The sequence below is a fragment of the Vombatus ursinus genome, unplaced genomic scaffold (assembly GCF_900497805.2).
Source record: "Vombatus ursinus unplaced genomic scaffold, bare-nosed wombat genome assembly UNPS02014817.1, whole genome shotgun sequence".
Taxonomy (NCBI): Eukaryota; Metazoa; Chordata; class Mammalia; order Diprotodontia; family Vombatidae; genus Vombatus; species Vombatus ursinus.
Window position 1 is genome coordinate 10,780,092 of NW_020954595.1, and position 12,573 is coordinate 10,792,664.

At 49.8% G+C, this 12,573-nt stretch overlaps 1 protein-coding gene across 1 annotated transcript in view; it reads left to right on the forward strand.

Moving 5' to 3' along the window:
• ELMO1 (engulfment and cell motility 1) overlaps positions 1–12,573 on the forward strand; it is a 333,348-nt gene that overhangs the window by 69,387 nt on the left and 251,388 nt on the right. Inside the window, exons 9-13 of the mRNA XM_027835911.1 lie at positions 2,291–2,442; positions 4,491–4,569; positions 8,301–8,351; positions 9,434–9,556; positions 11,863–11,994. Coding sequence (XP_027691712.1) covers positions 2,291–2,442; positions 4,491–4,569; positions 8,301–8,351; positions 9,434–9,556; positions 11,863–11,994 — 537 coding nt within the window. The remainder of the gene's footprint in view (positions 1–2,290; positions 2,443–4,490; positions 4,570–8,300; positions 8,352–9,433; positions 9,557–11,862; positions 11,995–12,573) is intronic.

The window sequence follows — 12,573 nt, forward strand, 5'->3', positions numbered from 1 at the left end:
TTCCACAGCCTATAATCAGCAGCTGTAATGATGCAAGACAAAATCATGCCCCACTGTGTGTGGCCTTGGAGGACAAGGCCGTGACCCAAATGTGAGCAGAATGTTAGCTTTGCCTGATGGAGGCAGGACCCAACACCTGGGCACTGGGAGTTTACTGAGACCAACATGGTGGAAGGGTCTTCCATCCTTCCTGTCTCAGACTGCTAAAAGATGGGAGGACTTTGGGGGAGACACTCCCTGTACCTCCTGCCATGGATACCTAGCCAGCCAGCACCCCACATCTGTTGGGGGCCAGGACTCACCCCAAAAAAGCTGAACTCCCAATATAGATGTACACTTTTCTCAAGATTGGGAGTATTTCATGGGAACCATCATCATGCAGATGGACTCTAGGGAAAATCATCTAGTTACAATGACCACACAAATTGTGGAGAAATAGAGAGCACTGTTAGGATTTAGCTGGGAACAATGTTGGGAAGGAAGAGGAAGATGAGAAGGATGAAGGCGGTTGGTCAGTGTCCAAAGCAGCATTGGCCAAAGCGGCGTCAGAGAAGTCTGTTGGATCACATGGGTTCTTGGCAGGTGGTGCAGTGGCATGAGACCTCGATTTGGAGTCAGGGGTTCTGCTACTCAGCACCTGCATAACCTTGTGGAAATCCCTTCCCCTTTCTGGGCTTCAGCTTACCCATCTGTAAGATGAAAGGTTTGGAATAAAAGATCCCTGAGATACCTCCCAATTCTTAATGTGTGTCTCTAAAGAAGAAAGGAAGGGAAAAGCTAATGATTGCTTCCAATCTGAAAAGCATTTATCAAGTGCCTACTGCATACTAGGTCCTGTCCTTAGCACTGAGATTAGAAAGAAAGACAAAAGTGCAGCCTGCTCTCAAGAAGCTTCCATTCTGTAGTGGGTGGTAGAAAGACAACATGAACACAAATTGGTAACTTCCAGATCATTTCGAGAGGATGGTGCCTTGGCCAGCTGGGAGACACCACACATGAAACCTTTAGAGTTGATTCGAGATTGCCGAAGGAAGTGGATGAAAATGTCAGTGTTGTGGTTGGCGTGGCCATGGGGGGAGATGGGGAGGAAACTAGGGGAGAGCAGAGGAGGGAGCTGGTGATCTGAGGTGGGGAGAGGGAGATGGAGCGTGGGGCAAGAGGGAGAGGAGCAGCATTCCAATTTCCCATGGAGGCAAATTATCCAGGCTTGAAGGAAGCTCCAGCTCCTGTTTCTGTAATGGCCTTTTCAGCATCATCTTGTCAACAGGAATTAATAACTTTAACAAGGTCCCTTAAATATATTATTTACAAGCCCCCTGTGTCTTGCATGCTGTGATCCATGATTCTAACCCGCATTTCACTCCCCTTCATACGCTGATTTGTTAGAGTCTGGAGTGAAAAGACGAATTCCATAGAGAAAATAGTGGAGAGTTTAAAGTGTTATTCTAACTTTTGGAGCTGGTATTTTCACTGTTTTGTACATCACTGGCTGGGAGGAGTGATGGGGGATCCAATAATTTGGAGAAAAGATACACCTTAGGAAGTTCAGAGATTGAGGGGAAAAAAGTGAGTGAGTGAGCAGCAAAGAGGGAGGGAGGGAGGGCAGCTTGGCACAGCGGAAAGAACCTTGCCTCTATAGTCAGAGGGCCTGGGCTGCCTCTGATACTTACTATATGTGTGACCTTGGACAAGTCACTTCTCCAAGGCCCTCAGTTTCCCCATCTGTAAAATGGGGGGCGGGTGCAGATGGACACCTCTGGAACTGGGGCCCCAGGAGCCCGTGTTGCCAGTGGACAGCGCTGACCTGAGTGATTTTCCCTGGCTCTCCTTCCCTGGGGAGCTGAGCAAAGCACTGAAAACGAGTCAAAGATGAGGTGGCCAGACGGATGTGTGGAAGGAGATGGATGCAATTCGGAGTCGAAACTCATCTCGTAAGGACATAGCTGGAGCCTTAGTCACTGTCGTGTTTAAAACATTTACCCCTAACAACCTAACCTCAGAGGAGCGGCCCGTGGAAACCAGACAGGAAGGCTTTGGGCTACGGACGGAATGCTGAGGCCACGTCTGCTTCTAGTTTTTAACTGATCGCTTCCTTTCTCATGAATTTAGAATTTGGGCCCAACCCCAGCTTGGAAAAAGAGGGCATGGCTGGTGCGCTCCCGCTGGGGAAGCATCAGGGCGGCCTGCCGGAGCCTGCTGCCTGGGGCTCTCGGTGGCTCCCTGGAGGCCGCCTTTGCCCCCTTCCCCGTCTCACCAGAACCAAGCATGTTGTACCTCTGTTTATTTGCAGATTGCAAGCTTCGTGAACAAGTCTGCCATCGACATCTCCATCCTGCAGCGCTCCTTAGCCATCCTGGAATCCATGGTACTGAACAGCCATGACCTATACCAGAAAGTGGCGCAAGAGATCACGATTGGCCAGCTCATCCCCCATCTTCAGGGGTAAGGAATGGTGAAGGGAGCTCTAGCAAATGGACCCAAGGAGGTCCAGAATAGGATGGCTCTGGGAACTCATTGACGTCAGTGCCCCCCTAACAGGGAGAGCCCAGCCCATCTATGCCTGCCCATCCCAGGCAATGTCTCCCCATATGGATTCCCATCAGTCTTCCTTGAGGGATCTGCCTGGTACCCGGGCTGACCTCAAGGCCTGTGACGTTCCATGACTACAATGTCGAACCATGCTTTGGAAAATATATTGCGCATCAATTTTGTAAGGAGCTGTGATCTTGAGAGAGAGAGAGAGGAAGAGGAGGGAGGGAGGGAAGGAGGGAGAGAGAGAGAGGAAGAGGAGGAAGGGAGGGAGGGAGGGAGGGAGAGAGGAAAGACAGAGGTCAGAGAGGCTATGACAAAGTACAGGACTCCTGCATTCAAGTCACTTTGTTCACTTAGTGTCTGTGTGTGACCCTGGGCAAGTCATTTGGCTACTCTGAGGCCAGGAGTGATATCTGCACTCTCCACTCCCCAGACCTCATAAGCCATCCAGTGCTGTGACTGTCATGATTACAATTGTTAAAAATTATTGACTTTATGTGAGGGTGTTAGTGAGACTCCTGAGACAATGAGATCTCTGTGTCCTCTTTGGGCTCTTCCTTTTTTCATGATAAGATGATTATATGTGATCTCACTATCAAATCAGACTACATACATGTTGCACATACACATACATACACATATAAATATATACATATATACATCCATATGGATAGCTAACACTAATAATGGGCAGCTAGGTGGCACAGTGATAGAGTACTGGGCCTGAAGTCAGCCTCTCAACTGCCTGAGTTCAAATCCAGCCTCAGATACTTACTTAATTGTGTTGTATGACCTTAGGTAAGTCATTTTACCCTGTTTCCCTCAGTTTCTTCATCTGTAAAAACCACTGCAACATCTCTGCCAAGAAAACCCCAAATGGGGCCCTGAAGAGTCAGGCAAAACTGAACAAAAACTAAAACATTGATAAGAATAGCTAACATTGACATAAGGTTTTAATGTTTGCTAAGTTTATATCTATACATACACACACATACACATGTAAATGCAACATAATATGTACATATAATAGGAAAATATATTCACATATGTACACATGCAAAATATATACATATAAATACATGTATATATACATATATGTGTAAACATACATACACACACACATATATATACAAAACATTAAAACCCTGTGTCAGTATTAGCCATTCTTATCATAGGGTCATGGATTGAGAGCTTGAGGAGACCTTAGAGGTCATTTGGCTCCTCCCTCCCTTTTATAGATAAGGATACTGAGGCCCAGAGAGGCTTGACCAAGGCTAGACCCAGGATCTGAACTCAGGTCTTTGGGCCCCTAATCCCACACTTCTTTTACTGCATCGTCCTGCTTCCCAGCAGTTTGGCGGGGCTTTCAAGTGTGTGAAGGGGAGTAACAGTCCACAAGGGTTGGCCAGAGTCCACCTTTGAAGGGCTTCAGAGGCCAAAGGGAAGCGTTTATGTTTTATTCTAGGGGAAACAGGGAGACAGTGAAGTTTCATGAGCAGGAGGGTGCCATGGTAAGCCCGTGTTTTCAGGCCGTCAGTTTAGCAGCCATGGGGAGCATGGACTGGAGCAGAGAACCTGGTGTTTTCTTTCTTGATCCCTTGTACTTATGGTCGTGCTTTTCACTGGTGGAGGAAGGAGTTTCCTCCGTGGGCAGAGCCCCAGGTGTGCCAAGCCAGAGGTTGGGGGCAGTGCCATCCTTCGGTGTGGCTGGGACCAAAGCCAGCCAGACTGCTCCAGTGCCTTCCTGTTTGCTGAAAGAAGATTAGTGAGGCAGACCCCACATTGTTCCAGTGCCCCTTTTTCTAAGCTCTCCTGGTTCCTTGTGCTGCATTTTAAAGTCCTTCACTTTGTAGCCGGGATTGTGAATTTTGTCTCCTCTCTTGTCTTACCTGGTGGTTGAGGGAAGCATTCTAGCCTCTTTGGATCTCTCTGATCCCTTGTGGTTTTTTTATCTTTAGGACGGATCAAGAAATCCAAACGTACACCATTGCTGTAATCAATGCCCTTTTCCTCAAGGCCCCTGATGAGAAGCGGCAGGTAAGGGATGTTTCCTCTCTCACCAAGAGCTGCTGAAGGCGGGCTGGGAGGCAGCCCCAGCTGCACTGTCTTTGGACCTTCTGGCCTCTTCTTCTTTTCTGAACCTGGGTTCTACATGAGGGAGAGGGTCGCTTATTCTGTGTGTGTGTATGAGCACATCTGTGTGCACACATACATGAGTCCCTATCTCTGTGCGCGCCCCTGCCTGTGTGTGGTGACAGAGGAGAGAGCCCTGTGTCTGCCTGGTCCTTTTATATCTTTTCCTCGGGCCTTATCATCCCTGTCTCAACTGATCCCCACATTCTCTGGTACCTAGGACAGTTCCTGGATCCAAAGGCCAGTGTAGACCTAGCACTGGACCCTTGGGAAGACAAGAAGTAGGATTTAGTAAGATGTGGAGTGTGAACCATACAGCAGGCAGCCGGGTGGCTAGAGGGTAGGACCTCTAGCTGGCTGTGTGACCCTGGGCAAGTCCCTTAATGGGAATGATAGCACCTACCTTCCAAGCTCGTCGTGAGGATCCAGTGAGATCGTATTTGTAGAACACTTCCCAACCATAAAGCGCTATGGAAATACTGGGTATTATAGTCGCTGTTGTACAATCCAGTAGATTGTTGATGCCCATTTTATAGATGGGATGACTGAGACCTAGGAAGCTTGGGAGCTCTCATGTCCTGACAGAGCAGCTATCAATGAGAACCCTTTGTTTTGTGTTTGCTGTCCCCCATCCCTCACAGTCACTGAGCTGGCCTGGGCCTGAGCGGCCAGCTTCTCTGAGATGAGGTACCTCAACTATGGGGAAGGAGCCTAGGCTGCTGTCCACTGGCTGACTTCTCCCTCCAGTCAGGTGGGAAGGGAGGGGAGGTTGGATGTCAAAGGACTGGTCACTTCTGGCCAAACCCTAGGGAGAAGGGACAGATTCACCTTCTCCTGAATTTGAGTCCTGAGGCTTTCCACTCATCCAGCCTCAAGTGAGCCTTTTCCATTTCTCTTAATGCTTAAAGCCAATGAAATTATGAATGATTGAGTCCATATTGCATGCATTAATATACATGTAAGTCATTACAGCAAAGTGTGGAAGCAAAGAACTGGCCAGCCACAAGCGGAGACATAATTTTATGAGCTCCTTTGCTCAGGGAAACATTTGCCGAGGATCTGAGAACTGACTGATGAAATGTTGGCCATTGGGCTTCATTTGGAATTGGAGGCTCCTGAGTCTTGATGCGGGCTTAAATTTTATACAGTAGATTGAGCCCAGAGAACCTGACAATCCTCAGCATTATTTTTTGGCTCTTGTATGCTGTGGGGTCATTGCCAGAAGATTCTCTTAGACTTGGCTTGTGTGATTGAATGGTTTAGCTGATTATTTTTTAAATGGCATGAGGGGTCTTCTTTATGAGGATAGTGAGGAGGTGAGAGGAGGGAAGGAAAAGGAAGAGAAGGGAAGGGAAGGGGGGGAGAAAGAAGACGAGTAAAGGAAGGAAGGAAAAGAAGAATTGAAGAAAGACATTCATGATAACTTCTTTTTTTTATCAAAACAGCATCTGCTCCACAGTGTTCACTGCTGGTGCTGCCAAACCACCCATAGCAAGGCTGTGTTGGTGCTGCTTAGAGCCAGAAATCTGCAGCTCCTCCCGTGGTATCTTTGGAAGTGGATACGATCAATATTTATGCACTTCCTTGCCCAGCCCTCTTGTTAAATCCTTGGATTGGTGCCGAAGAACTCCGGAGGAGGGCGTTAGACCCTCTTCTGTTGGGTGTCCAAAGGGGTAATCCTCAGGAAGACTCCATCCTTCCCTGTGGGTCCAACACGTGGCCTCAGCTTGGAGGTGTTGAAGGCCGTATTACTTGACCAGATCTGTTGAGTCTGGAGGCTTTGAGTGTGGGTCTGGTGAGGGAAGGGATGCTCCCTGAGGACCAGCAGAGCTGAGATAAGAGCAGTTAGCTCCTCACCAGGAAAGGCTGGCTCTGAGGGATGAATCTTTTCAGCCACGGGGCCCTAGACTGGAGTGGGAGGCCCTGTGGACTGGCCACATGCAGGGAATCATGGGGGCTGGCAGGACTGAAATCATGGCCCAGTCAACTACTGTTCTACGGGGATCTCCAGGCTATGGCTTCGCACAGTCCGTGGCTCCTGGCCACATCCTGGGGCCCTCATCATGCCAGGGTGAGCATTCCAAGCCCGCCCTCCTGTTCCTTGGCCCCAGTGGTTAGAAGTGGGTTTTTTCCATAGGTTGAATAAACTCTTACTGTCATTGTTATTCCTGGTGATTTGGAGCTATCCTTCAAATGGTTGTTAATAGTTTTCCATTCTTTTAAGAAATGTGTGTTCATATCCTTTCGCCACTTATCCACTGGGGAATAGCTCTTGGTCCTATTTATGTGTGTTAGTTCTTTATACTTTGCCTTTAGACCCTTAGCATATTTCTATCCTGCTTTTAGGAAATTAAAACTTATTGGGCAACTGGGTGGTCTAGTGCCTAGAGAGCTGGACTTGGATTCAGGAAGACCTGAGTTCAAATCCAGCCTCAGACACTTGTGGCCTAAAGAAGAGATCCCTGCTTTGTATGGACAGCGAAGGAGCCAGGGCCTTCCAGATGGCCGCCTATTTGTTTTCAGATGAGGGTCAGTTTTCTTCTTGGGGAGGCCCGGTAGCGCGGCCCTGGGTTTCTTCCCTCGTATTGTCCCAGCTTTGTGACACGCTCTTTCTGCACACGGCTGGGGCGCTGGGGCATCAGACGGTCAGAGCCCACTAACCCAACTCCTCTGGACTCTCCCCTTCTTCTCTCCCACCTGCCTTCGCGCCCCGGGGGGCGGCTTGCAGGTCAAGCTAGAGCCTCAGGCAGACATCCTAGAGTGCCCACTCACTGTAAGTCTCTGCTCGGCTCCCCGCCTCCCTCAGCGGGGTCCTCTGCCCGGCCTCCCTCCCCGCCTGCTCTCCTGCCCTGCTTCCACTGACCATCTGTGGCTGCTTCCGCTCCCACCCACCCCTTCTACAGCCTCGTGCGGAGGTGGGTTTTGTCCAAAGCCTAGATCACAGCTTCGCTTCTTTTCTACCTTCATGACACACACGAGCACGTGTTTCCCCATCTGTAATATGAGAGGGTCAGACTTGGTGGTCTCTGAGGTCTCTCCCAGCCCTGGACCTAGGATGCCCGGTTGGTCATGTGTGCACAGCCTCCTGGCCCGGCTCCTTCTCAAACCCTGTTTCCAAAGTCCCATCCACGCTGGCCTCCCTCCAATAAAGCAGACCTTAAGTGTTGGACTCAGGGGCGTCCTGGTAAATGTTTGACAACCAGCTTTCTGCAGGGGGTGGGGGGATACCCTTGGTGCACTTTTAAGCTAAATCTGCCATTTTAAATTTTTCTCCATCACCGTCTTAAGTCTAGACAGTCACTAGATTTGTAGCATTGCTAATTTCAGCCCAGCCCTGGGGAGGTCCAGCCAAGACTTACATACCTCCACACACCACACCCAATCACCAGCCCTCTCCATTGCTTTCCTGTGTAGAGTTTGAGAAATAGATGTTCCCGGCCCCTGCAGACCCTCTCCCAGGCTCTTGGGCCTTTGGGCCTGACACCTCAAGCTGCATGGAAGGCTCCAAAGCTCAGCCCACCCCCAGCCTTCCCCAACATTCTTGACTTCCTGAGACATTCTGCTCCTCCCCCTTGAGGAAGAGGGTGTCCAAGGCCCCAGTGCCTCTTGCCGACTCAGCCTCCTTTGTGTTACAGGAGATGGCAAACATCTTGGCCCAGAAGCAACTGCGCTCCATCATCCTGATGGTGAGTGCCCCATGCTTTGGTGGTGGCAGGGGGGAGGAGGAGTCTGGGCAGCCCATCCCCTGACTTGTTTCTGTCGTGAAGAGGCAGGGATCCTGTTTAGAGCAGGTGCCCACAGGCTTCCTCACTGCCCGGAGCTCAGTAGGAGGGGACGAAGGTAACCCTGTATGCACTGTAAGGTCATCTAGTCAGTCCAGTCAAATCAGTAAACATGCATTAAGGGCCCGCTGTGTGCTGGACACTGTGCTAAGTGCTGGGGATACAAAGAAAGGTAGGAGACAGTCTTTGGCCTCGAGAAGTCCCCAGCCTGAAGGAAGAGACCACTTACAAACAAGATACAGGCAGGATAAACTGGAGATAATCCACCGAGGGAAGGCCCCAGCGTTAAGAAGAACTGGGAAAGGCTGAGACCTGGGGGAAGCCAGGGTGGAGACGAGGAGGGAGAACATTCCAGGACTGGGACAGTGGGTGCAAATGCCTGTAAGTGAGAGATGGCGTGCCTTATGTGAGGTCAGGATCAAGGAGACAACAGGTACCTCCCGAGAAAGTAGAGTCTGAGAGAAATGAATGAAGGAGAGGGCACTGACCCCCGGGGCCAGGCTGGGCTGGGAGGGCCAGGCCACAGGAAAAGTAGCACCTGAGCCCAGCTCTTTGTAAGCTCCCCGAGGGCAGCAACCCTCCCTTCCCTCTTCTGTCTTTTTGTTCACAGGGCTTGGCACATAGTAGGCACTTAATGAATGCTTGTTCATTGGTGGATTTATCAAAGGCCATCTCTGCTCTCAGATTAGACTTGGCAGGAGCCAGTAGGATCACATTACAAAGGCCTCCGGTGCCCTCGAGGGGCCTGGGCCTCACAGTCTGGGTCTTTGGGGAGGTCCTGGAGGACAGAAGGCCCATAGAGCCACTTGCTCTCCCGGCTGGGTGTTTCTCCTCCCTGCCTTGACTAGACAAATTCACCAGGAGTCAGCTTCACACTTGAATTCAAAGCATTTCCAGTGAGTTGGTGGGGCAAGCTTTCACTTGGTTTGTGTGTGTGTGTGTTTTGTTTTTCACTTTGGTTTTTGCCTTGTCCCTGCATCCCCCAGCATGTCATCCGAGCCCAGAGAGCCATCAATAACGAAATGGCCCATCAGCTATACGTCCTGCAAGTCCTTACCTTTAACCTGCTGGAGGACCGAATGATGACCAAAATGGACCCACAGGATCAGGTGAGGGGCTGGTCTGCCAGAGATGGAGCTGCTGATGGCAAGCCTCGGTCTTGGAGGGAGAACATGGGACCAAAGGGATGGTGGAGGATCTTCATCTCCCACATCCCTACTCCCAAACTAGGGCTTTGCCTTCATTTCTAACCTTCCAGTAAATCCATTCCATGTCAAAGTAAATGTTTTCGCTCTCTTGGAATCCTCCCTTTTCTCTGACCTCAACCTATGATGCTTCAAGTTAAATATTTTCTCTCATTCTTCATGGAGATGGGGTCTCCAGGGGAAGGTGTTTGCTTATTACTCTGAGATCTGGGGATCTTGATCAGGTAGGGATCATGGGAGATCGTCAAAGCCCAGCCTCTCATTTTATAGATAAGAGCGCTGAGTTGGAGGGAGGGAAGGGATTTTTGACGACTTACAGGGGCCATCCTCTGATTTCGGGATGGCAGAATCTCAAGAGTTGGAAGGGACCGCCCTCTGCCATACCCACGCATCTAGTCTCTGCTGCCCAGCGCTGCTGGTTCTGTTTACTGGGGCCACGTGGAGCAAGGCTGATCCCTCTGCCGTGTGATAGTCTTTTAGATACATGACATCAGACGACTCCATGGCAGTTTTTACTGTTACAGGCTGCACCTCTTTGTCCCCTGCCCTGGCATTCCCTCCCCTCCCCCAAACAGAAACATCTCCGTATCTTGGGCTTGAAACTGCTACTCCCACTAATTCATGTTTGCCTCTGGAGCCGACGACTCTTAAACAGAACGTTGCACTTTACGATGTGTATATATCTATAGTTCCCCCCTTGAATCTGTGATTTCATTGATGTAGAGAACTCTCACAGGAAAAAGCATAATTTAAAACATTTCTGTCTTATAGTCTTAGGGAAGCTATCTGGGGCACAGAGAAAGTGAGTGATTTGGCCACAGTCACGCAGCCAGGATGTGTTAGGGGTTAGACTTAAACCCAGGCCTTACTGGCTTTGAGACTGGCTGTATTCATGATACCATGCTGCCTCTCTCTGAGAGATATTAAATCTACACTGACAGCTGGATGGCCATCTATAACTATACCCCATACTCATGTCTCTAACTGTAGTTACAGATAGCTCTGTGTCTATACCTATACTATACCTCTGCCTATGCATATACCTATATTCATAACCATGCCTGACACATAGTAAGTGCTTAATCGAAGCTTATTGACTGACTGGCTGGAGACAGATGTAGGCATATCTATTAGTATCTATACCTATAACAATGCTTATTTATCTGGCACATAGTAGATGCTTAATCAATGCTGTTGACTGACTTACTATAGACAAATATAGGCATATCTATCAATATCTGTATCTATAACCATACATATAGCAATGCCTATTCATCTGGCACATAATAAGTGCTTAATCAATGTTTGTTGAGTTAGGTATAGCTATATCTGTATCTCTAGCCATACCCGTATCTACACCTGTTGTATCTTTGCCCACATCCTTACCTACCACCTACACTAGCATCTTTACCTCTATCATCAGGATGATGGGTCCCCATAGCTCACCGTACATCTGTACCTCTATTCGTAGCCATTGTGTTTACGGACACAACATCTGTGTAGAACATTATACAGTCATTTTGGCCTGAGATTTTCCTCCTTCAGTTCACAGGTTTCCTTATACATCACCATGAACGCAGGGAAACCAATTCCAGTGGCTGCCAGACCCCAGGATGGTCCTCACTTCCAGGCACCCACTCCAGAGGCTCTCAGTTCTAGGAGAACTCCCCCGGGCCTGGGGGGAGGATGGGGTGTAGCCCCCCAGGCTGAGGCTGCTGTCCTGCTGGGCCATCTCTTTGGCCCTTCCTGGGGTTCCCTTCAGATCGGCCTCTGGCCATTTCGTTTCTCCCAGAGAATTGGCCATGAGACCCACCATAGAGCAAAGCCAGGCCCAGCAGGCCCGGGAGGAGGAAGGAGGGCCAGGCAGAGCCTGTAAGGCTGAGCTTTGGGGTGTGGGTCTTTTTTGTTTGCCAAAGACAGTCAAGTTTATCAGAATGAGACAAGCATGAGCCATAAGAAAACTCTTAGTGCCACAGAAACTTCAGCTGTTAGGGAGGGGCAGGGTGGCCCAGTGGATAAAGCCTTGGATTTGGTGTCTGGAACACCTGCTTTGTAATCCTGCCTCTGACATTCACTAGCTGCATGACCTTGGGCAAGTCCCTTCATCTCTCCGTGCGTCAGTTTACTCATCTCTAAAGGGGTCCATAAGAGTGCCTTCCTCAGGGCAGTGTTGCAGAAACATCATCAGTTCCCTTCTTCCCCCGCCACAGGCCCAGAGGGACATCATCTTTGAGCTGAGACACATCGCTTTCGACCTCGAGGGCGAGCACAACAACAGCGGTGGGAGCATTGAAAAGCGCAAGTCCATGTACACACGGGACTACAAAAAGCTTGGCTTCATCGTAAGTACCTGGGCAGCCTCTTGGCCTCTGCCTCTCTGTGGCTGCCTCTGGGCCTGCCCTCCCTGCCAACCCTCAGCTGGTTTCAGTGAAGGATCACGTGAGAAATTCCTCTGGCCGTGGGCCCGTGCAATAGCTTGTAGGGGCCTATCCTTAAAGGGGGCCAAGGGGAGCTCATCAGGAATGCTCAGCCACACCTTGGAAGCCCAGTCCCTCGCTGCTCTGGGCCCTGGGTTTGAAGAGGTCATAGGCAGTGTCTCTGAATTTGGCTGCTGAATTTCTGCCCAGGACTTTGAGACTTAAGGGTTTAGGGGGGCTCATTTTCTCCCTGTGGATAGAAGGATCTGGGTTCAAGTCCTGCCACTGGCCCCTCCTGGCTTTGCAGCTCTGGGCAAAATGCTTAACCTCTCTAGGCCTTAGGTAACTCCTTAGGATGATGGGGGAGGGAGTTTGCTTACTGGGAATTTCGATACTGAGGAAACCACAGACCTAGACCAAACAAATGAACCAAAAGCAGTGGTACTGATGATGATGATGATGGTGATGGTGATGGTGATGGTGATGGTGATGGTGATGGTGATG